The sequence below is a fragment of the Halichoeres trimaculatus genome, unplaced genomic scaffold (assembly GCF_033239565.1).
Source record: "Halichoeres trimaculatus isolate MK-OKI-2021-1 unplaced genomic scaffold, fHalTri1.1 fHalTri1_scaffold_22, whole genome shotgun sequence".
In the NCBI taxonomy this organism is placed as follows: Eukaryota; Metazoa; Chordata; class Actinopteri; order Labriformes; family Labridae; genus Halichoeres; species Halichoeres trimaculatus.
The window spans coordinates 24,476,569-24,498,218 of NW_027437200.1; the positions used below are offsets into that span (position 1 = coordinate 24,476,569).

The following is a 21,650-nucleotide window of genomic DNA, read 5'->3' on the forward strand; positions in this document are numbered from 1 at the left end:
ATTGCTTGACTTCTTTGCTCACCTTGAAACAGATTTTCCAGATAAAGTAAAAGCACACTCAAACCAAGCATAGATTGACGATGCTGCTCATCAAAGCCTCTGAGTGACCAACCAGATTGATCAATCATTCAAATAATCAGACAAGCAGGTATTTCTATTTAAAGATCTATTGCCTAAGACTTGTAAAGAATACTAGCAATGACAAGAAGTAAAATAACATTCCATTTTCAGACAGTCATAATATACAAATAATGTACAGCAGGCTAAAAGTGGCAAATATCATGATCAAGGGGACTTTTTAAGGCCATCGTACAGTTCATGGAAATTTGGTTGCAAAGAGTTTCCTTTCTTTGTCAAAGTTTTAAAACTTTCCAGATGAAACTTTAATACTTTTCTAGTCTAGAGTCAAGCTTTGCAAGGTCAAATGATTCAAACTAAGAAGAGAAACCACTTTTAGCTTGATGGCCATTATTTTGTCATGTACATACAGTATAAGAAGGCAGAACATCAGCGAACTAAAATCATCCAATCCACACTCTCCATAAATACACACCTATGCATCCATGCTTTTGGTACCTCTCGATCCCTTTATCCGAAACTCAATTCAGGAAAGCGTTTTTTCCCCAAGACGTTTTGGTCCTCCCTTTCTGTACGTCCTTTTTTTAAAGCTGTTCTGTTTTCCCGTCCTTCATTTCTCTAAAGATGCCAAACTCCAGGAAAGAGGGACTTTTAGAAACCACATCTTGGATCAGTTGTTGTATAACCGGTCTTACCCCAGCATTGCATCAGTCTCACATCTCTCAAATCTGCATGAGGGCAGCAGTTTCTGGACTGCCACTGCTCTCCTCAGTCTGATGGTCTGAAGGGAATGACAGACCAAACATCAATCCTTGATTACACTTTCATTTTGGTGTGGTGATGTGAATATGGCTGGTCCTTCTTCTTCTGCCTCTTTTTATCATCCCTGCTTCCTCCCACAGCGAAAGAGTTTCATGCAATAAATCCTAGAACTGGACACCATGCACCTTATCACTCCATGTCAACAGCCGCTGCCCCCTGTCCATCTCTTCCGCGCTGGCTTCCAAACCTCCAAACCTCCAGTCCCAGCCTCTCATCATTGAAGATACCGGTAGACTTTGAAGCAGTGGTTTCCGGAGTCAGCCACGACCACATGTCCATCTGAGGTCAGAGCCAAACCTTGGGGTCCGTATAGAGGGTCTGCTGATGTGTTGATGTAGGACAGGAAGGAGCCACTGCCGTCGAACACCTGCAAATGTTCAGACAGACAAAAATACACCTTCAGCTGCAAAAACTCTGACTCCAAAGGGAAGTAGCACCACTCAGCAGAGTCAAACCTGTATTCTGCTGTTGCCCCAGTCAGCTACAATGATGTTCCCATTGTTGTCCACCGCTACACCAGTGGGAGCGTTGAACTGGCCGTTTCCTTCACCGTTGGATCCAAATTTCAACACCAGCTCTCCCTCTGGGGTGAAGACCTCGAGGGCAAAAAGATGTATTGTTTATTAACTGTGGGAATCTGGGACACAATACTCCAGATACTTTCCACTTAAAGCACAGTGTGTGAGATATTTAAAGCCTTACCTTGACGGAGTGGTTGTGGAAGTCTGTGATGATGATCTCATTGTTTTTATTCACTGCTGCAAAGTGTGGACCTTCAGGAAAGGAGCACATTAACAACATAAACAACCTGTCAGTGCTGACTGGCTTATTTTCTTGACTTTGTAACTGGGAGGATAATCTACCTGCAAACTGTTTGTCACCATTCCCTCGACTTCCAAACTTGGTAATAAGCTTTCCGGTCAGCTGGAAGATAAATACGGTGCACGCCTTGTTGTCGACAACGATCACGTGTCCATTCTGATCCACCGACACGCCCTTTGGCCCCATAAGTCTGCCAGACCCAAGCTTCGCCTGGTGAAACAACCAATCAGAAGACAGCACCATTCAGATGGTTATTCCTCCTTGTTGCTTTGACAAACCCTTGATTCTGACCTAAATAGGACATCTGTACACTTACCTTGAACTTCCCCTCACAGGTGAAGATGCTGACCCATTTGTTGTCATAGTCAGCGATGATGATGTCACCACTGGGGTGCACGGCCACACCTGTAGGACGCTGCAGTTGCCCTGGGGATCGACCTCGCACTCCGAAGCGGCTCTTAAATTCCCCCTCGTTTGAGAAAATCTGGAGATTGGAGACACTTGTTAGGACCTTGATGTTGAGTGCAGCATGGGGCCTAAACCAAGTGTTGAACTCAGACATTTAAAGATGTAAATTAGTTCATACCTGGACGCACTGATTGTTGCTGTCGGCTATCAGTATCCTGCCAGTCGTAGACGCAGCCACACCTTGGAGATTAGTGAACTCACCTTTGTTCCTCCCTTTTGTTCCTAAATTGAGCAGGAGAAGACAAAACAAAGAATATTCAACAGTCTGATCCAGCTGATGAAGGATATCCATACCTTAACCTTTGGCTTGTTATTCATAATTTCAGGAAATGTTTGTGTTTTGAAGAATATCGTACCAATCCTAAAGATAAGGTCGTCCTCGATCGGGTTCTGGGTTTTGCGTCGTGGGGTTCCCAGGGCACTGCTGGCCCTCTTGGAGCCCTTCTTCTTCTGGCCGGGGGACTTCCCTCGTCTTTTTGCTCCCTCAGAGGAGCCGGTGGATGGGGTTGCGTAGGCAGCTGAGTTTGTTGCAGTGGTGGTGGAGGGTGACACCTGGTGGTACATTGAAATGTTACAACATAATGTTTACGGTTAAAAAGTGTTTGACGTGGCCACGTACGCCACTCACCTCGACTTCAGCCTCTGAAGCTTTGCTGACTGTGAGCTTGAAGGGGCTTCCTTTGATGTGTTGGTCATACAGACGGAGAGCCAACGAGAAGTTTCCCTCCTTTGGCACGATGTACACAAACTCATACGTTCCGTTCTTGTGGTCCACTATTTCCCCGTCCACGATGCTCCCGTCTGGAGTGAACACCTGGATGAACACACAGGTTACGCTCAGCTCTTTAATGAGGCTTGTGGTTTCGTTTCATGGTCGTGTGCTCTGAAAACAAACCTCAGCTGACAGGATTGCGTTGCCGCTCTTGCACGCTCCCCCTGACTTGTCTCTTGTCACAATGGTCACAGAGGCTGGGTGTCCGATGATGCACTGCTCCAGGCCTGCGCCCATCGCTTCACTCTGGCTTGCCACAGCGCTGAGGAAGAGGAGGAGGAAGGTAGGGCAGTAAAAATGGAAGCAAACAGAAAAAACTTTCACCTGAGGCTCGTAAAGTCTCACCTGGTCGTAACGATGGTCCCCAGATTGTGTATAGACTTCCTCAGCCCGTCTGTCTCCATGATCAGATCCAGCTGGTCGTTCTCCTCAGGCTGACACGGCAGCCGGAGACAAACCAGCTCCTGAAGCCTGTCCTGTAGTTCCCGCTCCACCTGGTGGCTCGCCACACAAGCCTCCCCAGCCAGAGCCTCCTCTGCCTGGGTACAGGAGGCTGTGATGTCCCCCTCTCCCCTCATGAGGTTGTCCACCTGGGCCTGGAGGACCTTTATTTGGGTTTACACACAAAATACCTTTAAACAACGGCCTAATATTACAAAATTAGTGATGGTGCTGCTTCTCTAACTTCTCCAGATGTGAAAGCACGTTCTCACCTTCTGTTTGAGTCCATAGGTGACCTCCAACTCCATCAGCAGAACGCTCTTCCGGACGTCAAGCTGCTTGTGCAGATCCTCGAAGCTGGACTGGATGTCCTCCTCGATGGAAGCTCTCTGGTTGGTCAGCTGTTGGAGGATCTCTTTCACGAAGGACAAAGTGTCTGAAATCTGAGGGAGTCTGAAGAGAAAGGCATAAAATTAAGATTTCCTCATTCTAGATCAAAAAGCTGAACAGAAAACTCTCCAGACACTCCACCTGTTCTGGACTGTCCCCAGGCTCTCCTGCAGTCTGCTCCGGTGCGCCTCCAGACCCTGGCTGATGGACACATTAGGGTGCTCTCCATGGTCTGGCATGCAATCCTCACACAGAGGACACTCACAGGACGAACAGTACAGGTCTGCCACCTGTGGATGAAAAGTGGGGTTGCTTAGCTCAGCCTTTGAGTCGGTGGAAAACTCAGTCACAAGCCCCGTTTCCGACAAGTGGTTCAGTTTCCTTTGAAAACTGGGACAGGTCCCCAAATTACCGACCCGTACCGTCCCACTTTTTGGTCCCCTTCTGTTGGGGTGCCAGACTGAACTGACCTGACCCCTGAAGGTGGAACTGGAAATTTTGCAGTCTGTTGATTGGTGGAAAGAATGGTCACTTCCTGTGTGACAGCGGCTTGCTCTTTGATTACTGTGTCACGTTCTTCTTTCTTGGATTTATTATGATACACTGCATAACTATTACGTAACTGAAGTAGCTGATCAGGCTTTACTGACTCAACCTGTACCAGACCACACTGATCCAAACCAGACCACTTGGTGGAAACTGGATTTTTTGGCCACCAAAAATCAAAGAATGAGAAGTGCAAGTAGGAAGTTAACCTTCAGCAGAAACAGCATCTGGCAAAGTGGCACTGCGCCTAGCTAACAAATGATCAGAAACACAAGCTATGAACAGCTGCAGGCACTTGTATTTTACGTTGCATGTTGTTTACAGGAATATTGCAAACCTCATAGGAATGAAACACAGAATGATACGCCTCCACTCGATGCCGTCCTACCTTTCCTGCGTGCTGTGGGCAGGCATTTTTGCCGGGCGGAGCCTCCAGGACGGTGCACTCCTCACTGCTGCTATCTGGGGAGTGTTGGTGGGCCTCCATCTGCGAGTGGCAGCCTGATGGGAGTGAACCTCCAAACACACCCCTTATGCCACAGCGCAGCCAGCAGGGAGGGGGCTGGGTGCTCAGATACAAGGTGTCCTACTTTCTGTCAGGTTAGTTTCACAGCTTATTCCATGATGCACTGGGAGGAAGAGGAAAACATCCACAGGAACTTCTTAGGAGTCTTTGAAACTGTCGGATCTGAGACGAGGCATGGCTTTTCTTCTGGGAACTGAATGTACTCCTCTGCAGCCCGAACATTCAGACTCTTACTGCAGCCAAATCTGATCCTTTACTGTGTGAGCATCATTCCATCGGGATGAGGTTAGAAAGATAAAGGCGTCCAGAGCTGCGCAAAGTCTCCATTTAAAGTCTTTCCTCTTTCCAGAGACGTTCCCCCAAAGTCAGTCCTCTTTAGGTCTGATCCAGACACAGACTCTGGTGTTGATGCAGCTCAGTGTGGGTTAAAACTGGGAGTAGGGTCCATCCTCTGTGTGCTGTGGAGAGAAGATACAATTATAAGTATTGAGACAAAGGAAGTTAAAATTTGACTCTGTGTCTCCTTTAAATTCAAATTTACAAAGTTAAATTTCAGTTCAGCATGACAAAACCATTATTTATCACGTCCGTGGGGAAAGGAATTGGACATAAATTCACAGAAATCCTCTTCCAGACAACAAGGAAACGGTAAAGTCATAGCCAGCTTACAGCCACAACCAACTTCATCCATCACCAAAAAACCCACAAAGAAAAATAAGTTAAGTTAAATCTTTTAGCTAGCTGTTACAGCTTTTAGAAAGCTAACGTTTGCTAACACTAATGTAGCTTAAAATGTACCTAATGTGAATGTCTTCTCAATAAAGTGCAAAGTAATTGTGTCTTTTGCTAACTAACCGACTTGTCAAATGGGTCAAACGTTAGCTAGAAGGGTAACATTTGCTAACATGAGTGCTAACATAGCTTAATAAACTAATGTTAAGTTTATGATTTGTGTTAAACTTAGCACATTTAAAGATACACTAAGAGAGATGGGTTGGTGGACACTCTATCGTGTCTTTCTTCTTCGTTGGTTTTATTAGCGGGGCACACTGTGTCGCGCTGCTGTTCCATCATGCTACGATGTAGCTGACGAATCTACCATGTGCATGTGTGCAGAAGGGAATCTGTGAATCTGAATCGTGTAAAATAAAATTAAACTTTGCATTTTTTATTTTCAGCAACAAAGAGAGTTGAATTTTCAAACCCAACATAATTCAACTCCAGTTTCTAGCAGCGCCACTCCCAGCCCATAGATGTGCAGGATGAGTAAGTGCCACAAGCTCTTCTACAAGCTAAATCAGCTAAACATGAAAGGAAAAGTTCCCCCTCAGGATCCCAGTTTTTTTAGCTGTGTTTGGCATTTTATTGGTCAGGAACGTAAAACTTGTTGGATGCTCAAAATTGGCACATCTGCAGAGTTTTAACTGTCCATTCTTATTTTGTTTGAATGTGAAATGGAAAAAAAAAAGGCAGCTTAGTCAGTTTACTGATAAGCTCAGGTTGCATTGCAGTGTCTGTGAACCACCACCAGATGGCAGTCAAAGAAAACACCAACTTGATGGTGGGAACAGGAGCCCCTATAACTGCATTGATGGTGTCCCCCTCACCCAACCACGGCCTCAGTTTGAGGTCAGACCTCATGACGAGTGGGATTATCGACTCAGACTGGTCTAAATGTTTCCTCTGACCTTCCTCACAGCCTCAGAAAACATTGGCCCCAAACATGCAAACAGTCAGTCTCCTCCACTATAGGAATGCCCATATGTCCCCTCCAGGTGGCGAGCCAGATCCCAGCACACCCCTACCAAACTACCAGATGGTACACGCCGTAGTACTGAGGATGTCAGCAGGACCAGGAGCAGATGGTTTGATCCACAGATGGGGGGAGGAGGATGAGGGGATGTGCAGCAGGTAGGACTGACAGAGCAGATCGTACTGAAGAGCTTCAAGACGTAATGTAGGTCAGAGGAACGTCTTCAAAGTGATGGAGGGAGAGGCAGCGGTTACCATCGTAACAGACAGCCTGGGGAGTGGGCGAGGAGCACATACAACACGACGTGAAGCTGTCACGCTCCCTTTAATCCTACAGTCCTAAATTTAACCGCCTGCGTGCTCCTCAGAGCAGAAAGGATCCCCGCCTGGCTCGCTGTGAGGATATAAATATGTCCCGGTTCATGAGTGGGACTGATGTGATGAGGAAGGGGAGCGGTGGGGGCAGTGTTGCTGTTACTACCTGATAAGTAGCTTTGGTGAGACACAAAGAAGAAATAAAAAATGGAGGAACTTTTCTAGTTGCCTGGTCGCCATGTTTGTTTCTGAGTTTGTTGTTGTCATAAACTTTGACTCTGGGCTGCCCCCTCTGGTGGAAACTGCAACATCTGGTCAGACTGTCCTCATTAAAAGTAAAGCTGTTTACTAAATCAGCCCTGAAACAATACCTGCATACCTCTTATGGCTTTTAGTCAAGATACAGTTCAAAACAAGTGTTTAAAGTTCTCAAACAGCTCTGAAAAATTTGGATAAACTTTGGTAACTGACTGACTTTGGGTGGAGGGTGGTAGAGGGCAGCACTCTAAGCAAGATGACCCAGACAGCTCGGTCTCTAACAATGTTTCCTGACGTCTTCTGAAGGATCCCAAAGCATCCCAGGGCCAGGTTAGGTCTTGGTTCACCATGGGACCTGTTCTTGGGTGGACATCCCTTGAGAGAAAGGCATCCAGGAAGCATTTCTATCCAGAGCCTGAACCATTTGGTTAAAAATAATTTTTTAAAAAAAGGATGTGCACTTATCATCAATTGGAACTTCATGAACATGATTTCTGTGGTTTTTGAAATTTATTTATCTTATTTATTATATTTTATCTATGTATTTATTTATTTTTGATGACAGTAATTACAATATCATATGTATTTATTCTTTAATGTTCTGCACTATAAACTATATTTTACTTTATTATTATTATTATTCTTATTATTATTGTTATTATTGTTTTTTTTATTTTTATTTTTTTGCTTCTGTGACCCTGAATTGTCCTTTGGAAACCAATAAAGTACATTTTATTCTATTCTCAATTGGAACTTCATGAACATGATTTCTGTAGTTTTTTTTATTTATTTATTTATTTATGTATTTATTTTTGATGATACTTATTATAATATCAGATGTATTTATTCTTGAATGTTCTGCACTATATACTATATATTACTATATTACTATATACTACTAATTTTTTTTTTTTTTTTTTTTTTTTTTTTTTTTTTTTTTTTTTTTTTTTTTTGCTTCTGTGACCCTGAATTTACCTATGGGAACCAATAAAGTTCATTTTATTCTATGTTAAATAACCCAAGAAAAAAAATTAACATGACAGTAAAAAAAAAAAAAAAAAAAAAAAAAATCAAGAAAAACATACAAAAATGGAACAAAAATAAATCTTTTTTTGTTTTGTTTTCAAACACTGCTGTACAAAATTCAGTCAGATAAATTTCTTTGTACTTATTTCAGCTTTTGAAAAAGTTATTGTAATAATTTTAATAGATTCTATAAAAACAGAACTGAAAGCATTTTCACATTTGTCACGTCTCTGTGACTGATGTGAATATTGTTGAGATTTATTACTGTTTTGTTTGTCCTATCTTCAACATTTTGAACCTGATTTTTAGAATTTTAATCATTATTATCATTCGAATGAAAAAAAAAGAAGAAGTGATATTTCTGTCTTTTAGGGTTTGGCTGTAATCCAGCCCATCGTTCTCCTCCTCGCTGTCTTCCTTTGTGTTTGGTTTTATTGTCTGCTCTGACGTTTCATGTGCCTCAGTCTGTATTTTCCACATCTGTTAAAGTATAGACTGTATATTTAATGAATAATTTATAAAGGGGAGGGATTATGGATATGAGTAGCCTGTGATCTTGTTCATAATCCTGTTTAACACCTCCCCCCCAAAAAATTCCTCTCTGAAGCTTCGACCTTCCTGATACAAAGTCGTCTTACACAGAGACATACATATTTAATGTCTGTCTAGACTCTCAGAGATTGTTTTTGTCTTTTTTCTGTTTTTCCAGTGCAAACAAAGTAATCAGATGTTTCACGTTTGTAAGAATGAATTTTATATTTAAAAACAAAGAAACATAAAGAGATAACTGCTGCATCCCACGCGCTCTCACTCAGGGATCCCCTGCAGGACAATGCTGCAGAGGATTACGGGGCGACAGTGAGGCTCTGTTAGTGGGACGTGTGTGTCTGGGTGTGTGTGTGTGTGTGTGTGTGTGTGTGTGTGTGTGTGTGTCTGTGTGTGTGTGTGTGGCCTTGTGACACTGGTGACGATCTGTAACTGTCACTTATGGAGCAACCAATGAACCCTTTCTTTTTCTTTCTCCCTGTTTTTATCTCTTCTTGTCTCTATTTGATTCTTCTTTCTTTTAATTCTTTCGTCAAATTTTTAATGTAAAATAATATAAAATTAAAATTAATTAATAAAAAATAAAAATAAAATAATTAAAACTTCATTTTAGTCATTCTTTTTTCTTTCCTTTTTTCTTTCTTTTTTCAGTTTTTAAATCCTTCATTAAGTTGTGTATGTTTTTATAGTTTGTTATAAAGTTTTTATTTTGGAAGAAACCTTAGGTGCTAAATACACACACACAAAAAAAAACCCCTGCAGTTCCTGGAAAATCCAGCAGGAGGTCATCATGGAAGATTTCCATAAGAGCTCATTTTAAAATGCTAATTTTGGACAGAAGAATTTAGCGTACATTTCTTTTGCTTCTTTGTATCAAAAGCTTTTGAAAGAGGATGATTATCCATCAGGATATAAAATGAGAAATAAGTTGAAACAAATCTCATGTTTACCTTTTTTAAATGTTTGATTTCCTGAGAAGAGTCGCCTGGCTCAACAGAATAAACATTTCTACTCTCTGAGACTTTCAGTTTGCGACAAAGACGTGTGTGAAACCTGTTCCTGCACACCGACAGGAGATAAACCAGCTGACGCTCTCTTTCTGAACACACATGCAGGCACACAGGTAATCTGACCTGTGTAAATAAAACAGGTTCTCACGGGAAAGTCTCTGGTCTGTTTCTCCCCTCATCTGTGGCTTCATTTCGTTAAACAAATTCTTTATCATTTAAGAGTTTATTAAAGGTATAATTTCCTGTTTCCGAAGCTACGACTTCATTTCCTTTCATTTTTAGTGTTATCATCTCAAAGTTTCCTTTAATAAAGACATTTTTTTTTAAGTACTCTCAACTTTTTGAGCTCTCCACTTGAACAGAATATCCTCCATGCTGTTTACTGCTAACGCTAACTGAAGCTAATGTTTCTGCCACAGTGTCAACAGGAAGAGGTGAAACGATGACACCACTCTTGATTTGCTTTGACGAGTAGTGATGCTTTGGCTAATTAAGAGTTTACATCCTGTCACTAGGTTTCGACCAATCAGAATCAAGAATTATCGATCACACAGCGAGCTGGTTTCTAAGACAGTGGGTATCGAGTTGATTCTGTTTGTTGTTTGAGTCTTTGTGGAAACACTGTGGCCTGTTTGACAGTTTCCTGTGGAGAGTCTTTCTGTGCTCAGTGTTGTTTCCCTTTGCGGTCATGTGGTGGACTATTTGTCTCTTTGTGGCCATTTATTGTCAGCTGTGATCACGTACTGTCACTCTGAGGTCATCCAGTGTGTCTTTGTGGGTGTGCTATTGTTGCTGTTAATGTCTTTGTGATCATTTTTTGTGTCATTTTCCTTTCTTAGGCATCACTTTTTGTCTTTTTGAGGTCATTTTTTTTGCCTAATGGGGTCATCTTAGCCCTGTTTCATTAAAGCCTGATTTGAGTTCCCACAGCCAACCGTGTATTTCTTGGTTGGCGGCGTGTATGTTGCCGCATCAGCTAAATAATAGCGTGGAGCCAATCAGGATCAGGTTGTCTGACACCCCAACAGAAGGGAACCAAAAAGTGGGATGGTCCGGGTCGGTAATTTGGGAAAAACGCCTGAACCGCTTGGTGGAAACTGGACTTTGTGACCATTTCTTGTCCATTGTGTTTACATTTTATATCTTTAAAGACATTTTTGTCTCTTTCCGATCATTTATGTCTTCTTGCAGCTGGTGTGGACTTTTCATGCAGGTGTGAATAGACACAAACGAACCCTGGTGCGGACCAAACAACCGGACCCAGACCCACTTTTTGAGGTGGTCTCGGTCCGCTTCCAAACGAACTCTGGTGCGGTTCGTGGTTCTCCGGTGCAGGTCTGAACACAAACCAAGGTCCATCTGAACTAACTACAGGATACATGCTCCTTTTGGGCCTATAGAGCCACCGTAACCTAACCGTCTTTAGATCATACCTGATCCTCCGTCTTCTGTTTAGCCACGCTGTAGCTAGCATGTTGTGGGTCAGGACACGCAGAGCATAGCGCCTCCTTGCTGCGATCATTGGTCTTCCTGTTCCTAAATTGTAAACGGTGTTGTTAAGCTGCTTTGAAGGAGCTGCTCTTGAAACTGAAAATGATTTAGCAGCTCTAATAAGAGCACAAACACATGTTTACCTCCATTTCCAGGTCTGTACTCTGTGTGCCGCCCTTTGTCAGTGCTGTCCAATGAGAGCACTGATCCTCACACACCTGGATGTGTTTACAGAATATAGTCCACTTGATAAAAGTACAATCTGAATATGAACCGCACCAAACAAAACCAGACCAAACAAGTGGATCAAAGGACTTTTCTGGTCTGGATACAGCCTAAGATCATTTCTCCCTTTGCTTCCCTCACGTCTGTCGTTGGTTTCTGCCTTTGCTCATTATTTGGCTCCTCCTTCTCATATTTAGTTTAGTATCTCCAGCGTTGTGTTTTATATTCTTGTCTCTTGGTTCCTCTCTTTACGGTTATTCACCACCTTTTCCTGTCTCTTTCTATTTCCAGTTTCTGGTGAATCTGGTGATATTCTTGATCAGGAAGAAAGAAAGAGTAAATACGACACACATCACTCGGCTGTGGGCGTCAGAAGAACCTGAGGCCAAACCCCAAACACAGAGCTGCCCATGCCTCTGTCACACCTCCTCCTTGTGAATATATGTTTGACTTATTGAATTATCTTTAACTCCGTGATAAGAGCGGACGCCGTAGGTCCCACGGTTTGATCCCCACGCCTAATCCATCTGTGGCGTTTACAGCAGAGTGGATCAGCCCGGTTTCTGTGCACAGAAGTGACGTACCTGCTGTTACTGTTAGCTCTCAGGATGCTAACGTGCCGTACTTACAGGCCTGATGACACACACTCATGCACCACACACACATGCCTACATGCACACACACACACACACACACACTTGTATCTCCTGCACAGCTGATATGGCTCAGTTTTTTTTTTCTGCGTTCAGTCACACATCCTCCACCCTCCTTTCCTCCATCCCTCCTCTCCTCCTTCCCTCCTCTCCTCCTCTCTAAGGACAGAACACCATGCTACAGATGCTGCTGTCATCTCCAGCATTCCTCCACCCATCCCTCCATCCCTCCCTCCATCTGTCCATCCCTCCGTCCTCACACACGTCTAGGAAGATGAACCCAGCACTCACCCTCTCCTCCATCTCTCCTCCATCACTCTGACTCTGTCTGTTTTCCAGCCTGAAGCCACCGCGTCATGATACCGTCTTGTTTGCTCCCTCTCCTCTTGGCTGTGTGAGAGTGTGTATGTGTGTGTCTGAGTGTGTGTGTGTGTGAGAGAGAGAGAGTGGGAGGGGGAGGATATCATCGTCACGGCAACACCAGCAGCTTGCAGCAGCAGCAGCACCAGGCTGAGGAGGAGGAGGAGGGGGAGGAGGGAGCATCAACTGTAGCGTCCACCAATGAGGAGAGAGGGGCGGGATGAGGGAGGGAGGTGATTGGTTGATTGTCTGTCAGTTATCTCTCTCTCTCTCCCTGTTCTTCACAATGTCTCTCTCTCTCAAATCTCTCTTTTTCCAACTCCTGATTTGATTTTCAGTCCTTTGCAAAGTTTTTGTCGTTGTATTGACTTATTCAGATAAAAAGTCAAAAATTTTATTATATCCCATAAGGTCTTTAATATCAGTATATTTCATTTATCAGGTTTAAATATATATATTTATATTTTTAGTAAAAAGACAGCTTTATTTAACATTTTTATTTCTCCATTAACCCTAAGTCTCTGAGTGTGATTGTCACAAAATCTCCACTTTGCTCGATGTGAAAATATTTTTCTTTTCTTTTCCATTTATTACCTTCTGTGCAGCTGTTTTTTGTACAATACACTAAAAAAAAGTCCTCAACAAGGAAAAGAAATCAAAAAATTACTTAATCAAATGTAAATATGTGAGTTTTATTTATTATTTTTATTTATCCACATCTTTATCTATACTTTGTTTTTAGACTAATCCATAATTTAAATTTTAATTTGCACCACTTTTTTCTATGTTAATTTTAATGAGTCTTTGTGATCATTTTTCTCTCTTGTGGTTTACTATTTTTGTGTATTTATCCTCTGTTAGTTGAAGTCACTTTGAGCCTTTTTGTAGTTAATTTTTGGCATGTAAGAATTATAATTGTTTTTTGCCTCTTTTTGCTTATTTTATTGTCTCTTGGAATCAGTTTTATGTTCTTTGTGGGTCATTTCTCACAAATTTTATCAACGTTTGGTCATTTTTGGCCATTATATAATAATAATAATAATAATAATAATAATAATAATAATAATAATCATAATAATCATAATAATAATAATAATAATAAATTATTATTATTATTATTATTATTATTATTATTATTGTTATTATTATTGTTATTAAATTATTATTAATATTATTATTAGTGTTACTTAAAAAAAAATATGTTTTGGTTCTTCTGCTAAGTTGATATATTGATCTATATTTAGCTAAAAGTAGCTAAATATTTTATTTTTTATTGCATATTAAATTTTTCCCTTCAAGTATTCTATTTTTGTCCTTGACTAGCATTTTTTTCTGTTTATATATTTGTTTAAGTTTTCTTTCTTTCTTTTTTTTTTTTTTTAGATAAATAAAAAAAAATATTCAACTTAAGGATTTATCTCGTTTGTTTAGTGACAGCGGATTAAACATGCCGATAAACGTCTCCAAACATTTTTAGCATAACCATGAAAAATAAAAAAAACGTATCGAGTTTAGAAAGTACCTCTGAGTTAAGATAACGGGAGAGACAGTTCGGCCTCCAGTCCAGCAGGTGGCGGAGAGGCGCTGTGGGGCGGATGACCGGCGGCGCTGAAGGTTTATAAAGAAGTCGACCATCCACTGTGATCACTCACTTCAACACGGAGAGGAGGAGGACACGGTCTGATTAAACGGTAAATACAGCTCAAATTATCGCTTCAACTTCACACATTTAGAAGTTTTCTGATTAATACTAAAGTGATGAAGCGTTAAATGTCCGAATTAACGGCAGATGATGGGCTAATTTAACGGATGATCGTAGATTGTTCCAGAATCGATGCCAACATGATGATGAGTGCACGCAGCTTCTACGATGAAAATGGCGCTAAAATGTTTTTATTTGACAAACTTTGAGTCAATTCACCTTAAATTTTATCATTCATAGTTATAGATTGACTGTTTTTGTTGCCTATCAAAACGGAGAAAGAGAAAACGTCAAAAACTGCGTCTAGTGCTCGAGCTTGTTGCTTGCATCTTGACATTTTTCGTATCAGTTTAAGACAAGTTGAAGTCGTTTTAAGGGTCTACTTTGCGTTTCTTTCTTTAAAAATGCTGTTGTCAGAGACCATACAGGGCTTCAGGTCGTGTTACTTCCTGCTGTTGAACACGTGGTGGGGGTGTTGGGATATATTAGCTCATCTGAGTTTGATTAACATGATTAATGCTTCTGTGACATCAACTAAAAGTAACTAATGCTTTTGAGAGCATGTTTTTAAGGGTTGGACACTGTGTTTTTTAAGGTTTTATAAATACTCCAGTAATTTCCAAGATGTCAAACTATGATTTTAGCTCATTTAAATCAGATTATCAGAGTGTTTGTTGACTAAAGGTGTCACTATTTTCATTTCAGATTCAACATGGTGTACTCTAAGATGGACATGTTTTCTCTGATAAAGCAGGGGTAAGTTTGCATCTTACATGTATACAATAATAGTACATACAATAGTACATACATAATAGTTTGATACACAGTATCAGCTGTGATGTTTCTCGCTGTGATGATGCTTTTTCCTGCCATTCGTAGTTTCCACCAGAGGTCGTTGAGACCAAAGATGGCTCAATCCTTCCTTGGATGTCTGAGCGAAAGAGCTGAAACCTGAAACTGTCTTAAACACTTTTTCTTCTGCTTTTCTGAATGTGTTGCTCTCTGTTTTTACAGGTTGAACCTCTCGACTGCAGCCCAGCCATGTGCCGTCACCTAAAACCCCGTCAAAGTGGTATGTGTCTGTCTGAAATCCTAATGAGGAACTTTACTTCACACACTGTCGCTGTGATGATGCTTTTTCCTGCCATTCGTAGTTTCCACCAGAGGTCCAACAGACCAAAGATGGCTCAATCCTTCCTTGGATGTCTGAGCGACAGAAGAGTCTGTTGATGGGTCGTCTTTGTCCTTTTTTATGTCATACCTCATCATGTTTTACATCTCATTTTAGGAGTGATGTCAGAAACGTCTTGATCACGTAGCTGGGGCAAAACCGTCATGGAGGCAGTCCATGAGGTGTGTATGGTTTCTCTCAAGTCTGGAAGCAACTTATCTTCAGTAATCAGTTAATCCACATCTTTTATTTGTGTGTGTTCCTGTTGAAAATTCGCTATGATGATGCTTTTTCCTGCCATTCGTAGTTTCCACCAGAGGTCCAACAGACCAAAGATGGCTCAATCCTTCCTTGGATGTCTGAGCGAATTCAAACCAAGTGAAGACAGCCTGAAGTCTTCTTGTGCCTGTTGGCTAATCTTTGTTTCAATTCCAGGTTGTTGCTGCTTCCTGAAGTCCTGTCCACTGAAAGAAGCCTGTGTGTCGATGGTGACCATTACTTGGTGTGTAATCCACATTTTTATCAACAATAGAAACCAAGGTTCGCTGTGATGATGCTTTTTCCTGCCATTCGTAGTTTCCACCAGAGGTCGTTAAGACCAAAGATGGCTCAATCCTTCCTTGGATGTCTGAGCGAATTCAAGCAAAGTTCATGTTATTTTATTTGAATCCAACGTCTAACTTTTGATTTTTTCCCACTTCAGGTTGGACTACACTGCTGAGAGTGCTCCACTTCAGCTCTGATGATCCAAACTCCCCCAGTGAGTAACTGTCCTGTTAAGCCTGAGGACTTGATGTTCGCTGTGATGATGCTTTTTCCTGCCATTCGTAGTTTCCACCAGAGGTCGTTAAGACCAAAGATGGCACAAACCTTCCTTGGATGTCTGAGCGAATCGTCAGGAACGTCCCTTTTCCCCCTTTATTTTTATCCGACTCATCCGTGTTATCTCTGTTTTAGGTTTGACACACCCAGGAACACCATCTTCTCAAAGACGTCTGCCCTGATGTTGCCTGTTGCCTGGTTCGTAAGCTTCAATAAATTCTACACTATGCTATCGAAGGACTTGAAGTTCGCTGTGATGATGCTTTTTCCTGCCATTCGTAGTTTCCACCAGAGGTCGATGAGACCAAAGATGGCTCAATCCTTCCTTGGATGTCTGAGCGAATTATCTCCCTGTTTCGACATCTGTCTCAACACTTGCCCGTTAGCTAATTTTTTTTCTTTTCTCCACACAGGTCCACCAGGAAGAAGATGGCGCGGTCACAATACTGTTACATGTCTGATAAAGTTTTCAGAAATAAAGTGAAGTGTTTGACTTGAAAGGTGTCTTTACTGGAGCGCACAGCATACGATCATTTTTATGTCCAAAGGGGTGAAAAAGCAATGACTGAGGCTAACACTGAAAGTTTTCAAGTAGAAGAATTTGTTGAACTTGGTTACATTCTGTGTATGACTATATTATTAGAAAAATTCAAGAGTTGAAAGTCTCAAACTGTAATTCAAATTTTTACTTTCTAAAAAATTATTAAATCAAATTCTGTTCAATTTTGATGCATTTTTTTCCTGCTTAATGAAAACTGTTCTGTTTAGTTCATTTTCCACTAAATGTAAGTGCTGGGGGTACTCTGCTGGTAAAGATGTAAAATATATAGTTTTTACATTAAGAGAGAAAATTTTGACAAAAGTGTGAGGTTTAAAAATAAAGAAGTTTTAAAATATATATATTTATATAGCACAATTTGACATGTCTTGACTCTTTATATTTCAGCATAGTTTAGCAATAGCCTTTTTTTCCAATAGCTTTCAAATTAAAAAAAAAAAACTGAAAATTTGTGTTTATTTTAGTCTTTTGTTTTTTTTCCTTAACTTGGCCTGAATTCATCATGAACAACTTTTGTGGTGTTTATGAAAAAATTTAAATATCACAGTTGAGCCCTTCTGCTGTGTTTGTGTTTACTCGCGATGTAAATTGTGACCCCGCTGGGCTTCCGTACGTGTGACGCCCCGCAGCAGCTGTTTATGGGGGAGCCGCTGTCACAGCTAACGTAGCTGTTGTTTGCCGGCTAGCTCGCTCCGGGAGGGGGAATAAGGCACACGATGGCAGGTGTGCACCCTCAGGTAAGCTGATAACCTAACGCCATCATTTCAGAGCATAAAGATTAGATTTAATCATCAGGACAGATGAAATAAAAAGCTAACGTCTGCTCAGCTAGCTGCTCAGGTCTGATGTGGAAAGCTGAGAGCTGCAGCTGCTGAGACGTGGCAGCACAGACTGAAATAACGCCTGTATGAGCCTGATATCTGACTGTTCACCATCAAACAAAGAGCATCCTGTCATAAAATGCAGAGAGATGTTCACACCTACATTAACCTACATTACCCTGTGCACAGAGACCCACATACAAACCTCCCAGATGCTATTTTTGTCCCTGCCTCTGTTTCAGGACGACCTGCTAAAAATGACACACAGAGAGAACTGGAAGTGAGTTGAAACACTCCTCTCCTGCTCCTTTCTCTGGTTAATTTCCTCTCAGTTTTGTCAGAACTCTCTCAGAAAGTGATGCATGTCCTCCCTCCTCTGCAGGGTGCAGCATGAGCATCTGCATGTGAAGCACAGGGGTCATGAAGCCATGCACGCAGAGATGGTCCTGATCCTCATCGCCACGCTGGTGGTGGCTCAGATCGTCCTGGTGCAGTGGAAGCAGAGACACCATCGCTCCTATAATGTGAGTGAGAAAGGGCTGCTAGAGAGGACCACTCTTTGTTTTCAGGATGGTTTTAGGTTTAACTCCACAGATTAATGAAAAGCGGGAACACAAAGTTGAGGTGTAAACGTTGGTGTGATGAACTGTGTGGTCCTCAGCTGGTGACCCTCGTCCAGATGTGGGTGGTGCCTCTTTACTTCACCATCAAGCTGTACTGGTGGAGGTTCCTGTCCATGTGGGGGATGTTCTCCGTCATTACCAGCTACGTCATCTTCAGGGCCACCAGGAAGCCGCTGTCCTGCAGGACGCCACGGTGAGAGTGAAATACTCTGATTCAGGCTTCAAATTTGTCGTTTGTGAACTTTAATGATGTTTCACCAAACAAAACAAAAACATCAGCCCGTAAACACATTCTGAAGTTATTTATGCAAGTAAAAGCTGTTTTTTTTTCATGTATTTTTTATTTCAGGATGGTGTACAAATGGTTCCTGTTGATCTACAAGCTGAGCTATGCAGTGGGCGTCCTGGGCTACCTGGCCATCATGTTCACCATGTTCGGCTTCAACGTCTTCTTCAGGTGAGTCGAGGTGACACTGTTGATGAACTGAATCTGCGATGTAGACTTTAATGATCTACGTCTGAGGCCTGAGTGACTGGGTCCTTGAAGATGGGTGATCCATTAAAGAGTCAAGGTCCAACTATTGATTTGTCTCATTTATCCTAATCTCTGAAACGTGAATCTCACAGTGGAACCTGTCAAGAAATAAACAACTTCACTTAAACATGAGTGTGTGAAGAAAATCAAGAGAATTGATCTACAGATTTTACTAAAACATGAGATCATCATTGAAAAAAAAAACAGAAAAGGATTCAGCAGCTCAGAGTGGAATATATGAAATCAGTAAAATCATCCAAACAGTTTTTAGTCACTTCATACATTTATGATTTGAACTTTTAAAGATTGGAGCTCATAAGTCAGAAAATTTCTGCCACTTTTAATATTCATTTTCTCTCATCAGCACTAAATCTATGGTTTTTGCATTTTAAACATCAACTTTTTTCCATTAGAAAATGATTAAAGGTATAGTTCGTTTTTTTTTTTACATGAACCTGTATGGCATCCTCATCTGTATTTACGTACATCAGCGCTGTCTTACCCCTGTCAGCTTCCTGTGACCCTAGATCTGGTGCGGTTTTGGTCTAGACGTAGAGTAAAGTAGTCCAGCAACATGGCTGGGGTCAGGAAAATAAAGCGTTTTTCCTCTCAAAACAAATTGTGTTCAAAAGAGTGAGAAATCTGCATCACAAAACTGCAAACCGGAAAAAAGTCAGACTCCCTTATCGATTGGCACTGGATGCCATACAGGTTCATGTCAAAAAAACAGAACTATCCCTTTAAAAGTCAAAATAAAACTTTGAATAAAAAAAAACGTTTTTTTTTCTGAAGAAATTTTTTCAGAAACCTGACTTCAATCTTGTTAAGTAATACTTTTTCAGATGATCACAAATCTGCAAACAGTACTCAGTCAAACATCTTATGCTAAAGTAGAGGAGCGAACACTAGGGGGCATCAGAGGCTCATCTTCTGCTGCCTTCCTCTCTGCAGTCTTCTCCCCATTGACAGAAATAGGCGTGTCCCACTCCCAAAAGACTCAAACTGTCTCCGTTCAAAAGTTGAATTACAGATTTATTGTCCCTATTTTATCTGATAAATGGATAAAATAAGAAACTGATGATCTGACCAATTGTTGGCAGATTTTCTCTCAAAGTAGTCGACTGACCAGTCGCTGCAGCTGTGAAACAGTTTGGAGAACGGATTAGAAGACGCTGAAGGTTTGATGTAGATTGGTTTTTGAAATAATCGATAAATCAACTTTACAAGCTCGTAAACATCAGATTTGTCTCTTTAGTTTCAGGCTGTAAAAATAACCTCAACTTCTCTAGACCGTCGAATTCAAGGACACATTTCCCCTCACTCTTTCCTTTTCAAGAGCCTGCTTTTCATTCATTCCTTGTTTTGTACGTCTAATTCTCGATCTGTCCTTCATCATCTTTTGTTTCTCCTTTCCTCGAGCAGGATCAAGGCCGAGGACTCCATGGACGTGGGCGTCATCATGTTGTTTTACGGGCTTTACTACGGCGTCATGGGCAGAGACTTTGCTGAAATCTGCTCAGACTACATGGCTTCAACAATCGGGGTTAAAACCTTCATCACCTACAAATGATCAAACTGATGTTTGTAGTTTAAGAGCCTGTTAGCACAGCTCTGTGTGTGTGATTTCAGTACTACAACAAGGGAGGCATGCCCAGCCGGAGCCTGACCAACGACATCTGTGCCGTGTGTGGTCAGAGGATCCTGGTGGACGTGGAGGAGGAAGGCTTTATAGAAGACACCTACCAGCTCTCCTGTGGACACATGTATCCTGAAGCTAAGCTCTGCTGTGTAGAAAAAAGTGTTTTTTTGTTATCTCACCTGAGCTGTCTTATAGAGGTCAGAGAGGGAGCAAGAATAAGTCGAACTAAGTGGGCTCAGTCGGTCTTGTCAGGATGTAGAGATGAAGCTAAGTCGCTGGTACAGCTGGTTTTTATCGTTTGAGTCTTTCTCCCTTAACTCAACCCCTTCAGCTTCCACGAGTTCTGCATCCGCGGCTGGTGCATCGTGGGTAAGAAGCAAACATGTCCATACTGCAATGAGAAGGTCGACTTGAAGAGGATGATGAACAACCCGTATCCTTTTCTTGCTTTTCTTCCTGATGGGTAAGTTCCCTCATGAGGGATAAGACCAAAGTCTCTTTCGTTGGCACGTTTGAGTCAAGCTCCTTAATTCCTTCATCCTCTACCAGCTGGGAGAAGACACATGTTCTGTATGGGCAGCTCCTGGACTGGCTCAGATACCTGGTTGCCTGGCAGCCTATCATCATCGGTATTGTCCATGGGATTAACTTCACCCTGGGCCTGGAATAGACCCTTGAGTAACACCTCTTGTGTTCAAAGTGCCAAAAGACGCTTGCAGGAGAAGTCAGTGCTGCAGGGGCGTGTTTGGACTGCTTCTGAAGTCCTGTGGGGGACACTGTTAGGCCTAAACTGCTGCTAACTTTGACTAAGTACTAAAGCACAGACGCAGTCCTGGTTCAGTCTGAACATCTGAAGTGATGTGTTTGTAAGTTGCTGTCATGCATGTGGTTTCCACCATTGCTTTACGTCAGGCTGTTTTCTAAGAATGCCTTTTGAGAGTTTCTTTTGCACACTCCAGCTCATGGTTTTGCTTTTAAACGACTTGATCTGCAGAAATAATGCCTACGAAAATGAAGCCACAGTGGAAACGTGGTTCTCTAACACGTTTACATTTTATTTTTCTTACAGAAGTTTCCTTTGGGATATCTGTTCTGTTCTGATTTGATCTATCTGAAGCTAATGATAAATGGTCAACCATCTTTCTTTTGCCAAATCAACACAATGCTTTTTTTATCGAGACTGCTGCTGATAGTAACTTTGTATTTATTAAATATTTGAAAAGAAAAATACTCAAGAGTGTCAGAGAATGAGTCAGTCCACATGCACGTGAGAAACT

At 41.7% G+C, this 21,650-nt stretch overlaps 2 protein-coding genes, 1 long non-coding RNA gene and 6 other non-coding genes across 10 annotated transcripts; 8 read left to right on the top strand and 1 right to left on the bottom strand.

Annotated features, from left to right (window-relative positions):
- Positions 1-403: 403 nt before the first annotated feature.
- On the bottom strand, positions 404-12,603 carry trim2b (tripartite motif containing 2b). Of its 2 annotated transcripts, XM_074661818.1 has the most exons (14): positions 12,433-12,600; positions 4,728-5,323; positions 3,935-4,083; positions 3,676-3,856; positions 3,308-3,567; positions 3,086-3,224; positions 2,819-3,004; positions 2,547-2,742; positions 2,309-2,412; positions 2,039-2,206; positions 1,764-1,932; positions 1,603-1,673; positions 1,356-1,496; positions 404-1,267 (listed from the first exon to the last, which is right to left on the bottom strand). In XM_074661818.1, the coding sequence occupies exons 2-14, from the start codon at positions 4,824-4,826 to the stop codon at positions 1,115-1,117; spliced, it is 2,016 nt and encodes a 671-aa protein (XP_074517919.1). In that variant the 5' UTR covers positions 4,827-5,323; positions 12,433-12,600; the 3' UTR covers positions 404-1,114. The 2 variants fall into 2 exon arrangements, with proteins under 2 accessions (XP_074517919.1, XP_074517918.1); XM_074661817.1 differs by having other exon boundaries at positions 1,603-1,932; positions 12,433-12,603.
- Positions 12,604-14,115: 1,512 nt separating this feature from the next.
- LOC141784261 (uncharacterized) lies at positions 14,116-16,766 on the top strand. Its single transcript, XR_012597426.1, has 8 exons — positions 14,116-14,192; positions 14,909-14,959; positions 15,218-15,275; positions 15,492-15,556; positions 15,810-15,876; positions 16,078-16,134; positions 16,332-16,394; positions 16,610-16,766. It is a non-coding gene; the product is annotated as an uncharacterized LOC141784261 (long non-coding RNA).
- Positions 15,049-15,142, top strand: LOC141784597 (small nucleolar RNA SNORD14). The gene has a single exon (XR_012597450.1). It is a non-coding gene; the product is annotated as a small nucleolar RNA SNORD14 (small nucleolar RNA).
- On the top strand, positions 15,324-15,417 carry LOC141784594 (small nucleolar RNA SNORD14). The gene has a single exon (XR_012597447.1). It is a non-coding gene; the product is annotated as a small nucleolar RNA SNORD14 (small nucleolar RNA).
- On the top strand, positions 15,648-15,741 carry LOC141784595 (small nucleolar RNA SNORD14). The gene has a single exon (XR_012597448.1). It is a non-coding gene; the product is annotated as a small nucleolar RNA SNORD14 (small nucleolar RNA).
- LOC141784596 (small nucleolar RNA SNORD14) lies at positions 15,917-16,010 on the top strand. Its single transcript, XR_012597449.1, has one exon. It is a non-coding gene; the product is annotated as a small nucleolar RNA SNORD14 (small nucleolar RNA).
- On the top strand, positions 16,172-16,265 carry LOC141784599 (small nucleolar RNA SNORD14). Its single transcript, XR_012597452.1, has one exon. It is a non-coding gene; the product is annotated as a small nucleolar RNA SNORD14 (small nucleolar RNA).
- Positions 16,445-16,538, top strand: LOC141784598 (small nucleolar RNA SNORD14). Its single transcript, XR_012597451.1, has one exon. It is a non-coding gene; the product is annotated as a small nucleolar RNA SNORD14 (small nucleolar RNA).
- A 574-nt stretch (positions 16,767-17,340) lies between the features above and the next one.
- Positions 17,341-21,600, top strand: rnf175 (ring finger protein 175). The gene is made up of 9 exons (XM_074661898.1): positions 17,341-17,492; positions 17,819-17,856; positions 17,959-18,100; positions 18,238-18,392; positions 18,549-18,656; positions 20,157-20,277; positions 20,364-20,497; positions 20,705-20,806; positions 20,923-21,600. Exons 1-9 carry the CDS (start codon positions 17,472-17,474, stop codon positions 21,041-21,043), a joined length of 942 nt encoding a protein of 313 aa, XP_074517999.1. The 5' UTR covers positions 17,341-17,471; the 3' UTR covers positions 21,044-21,600.
- Positions 21,601-21,650: the final 50 nt, after the last annotated feature.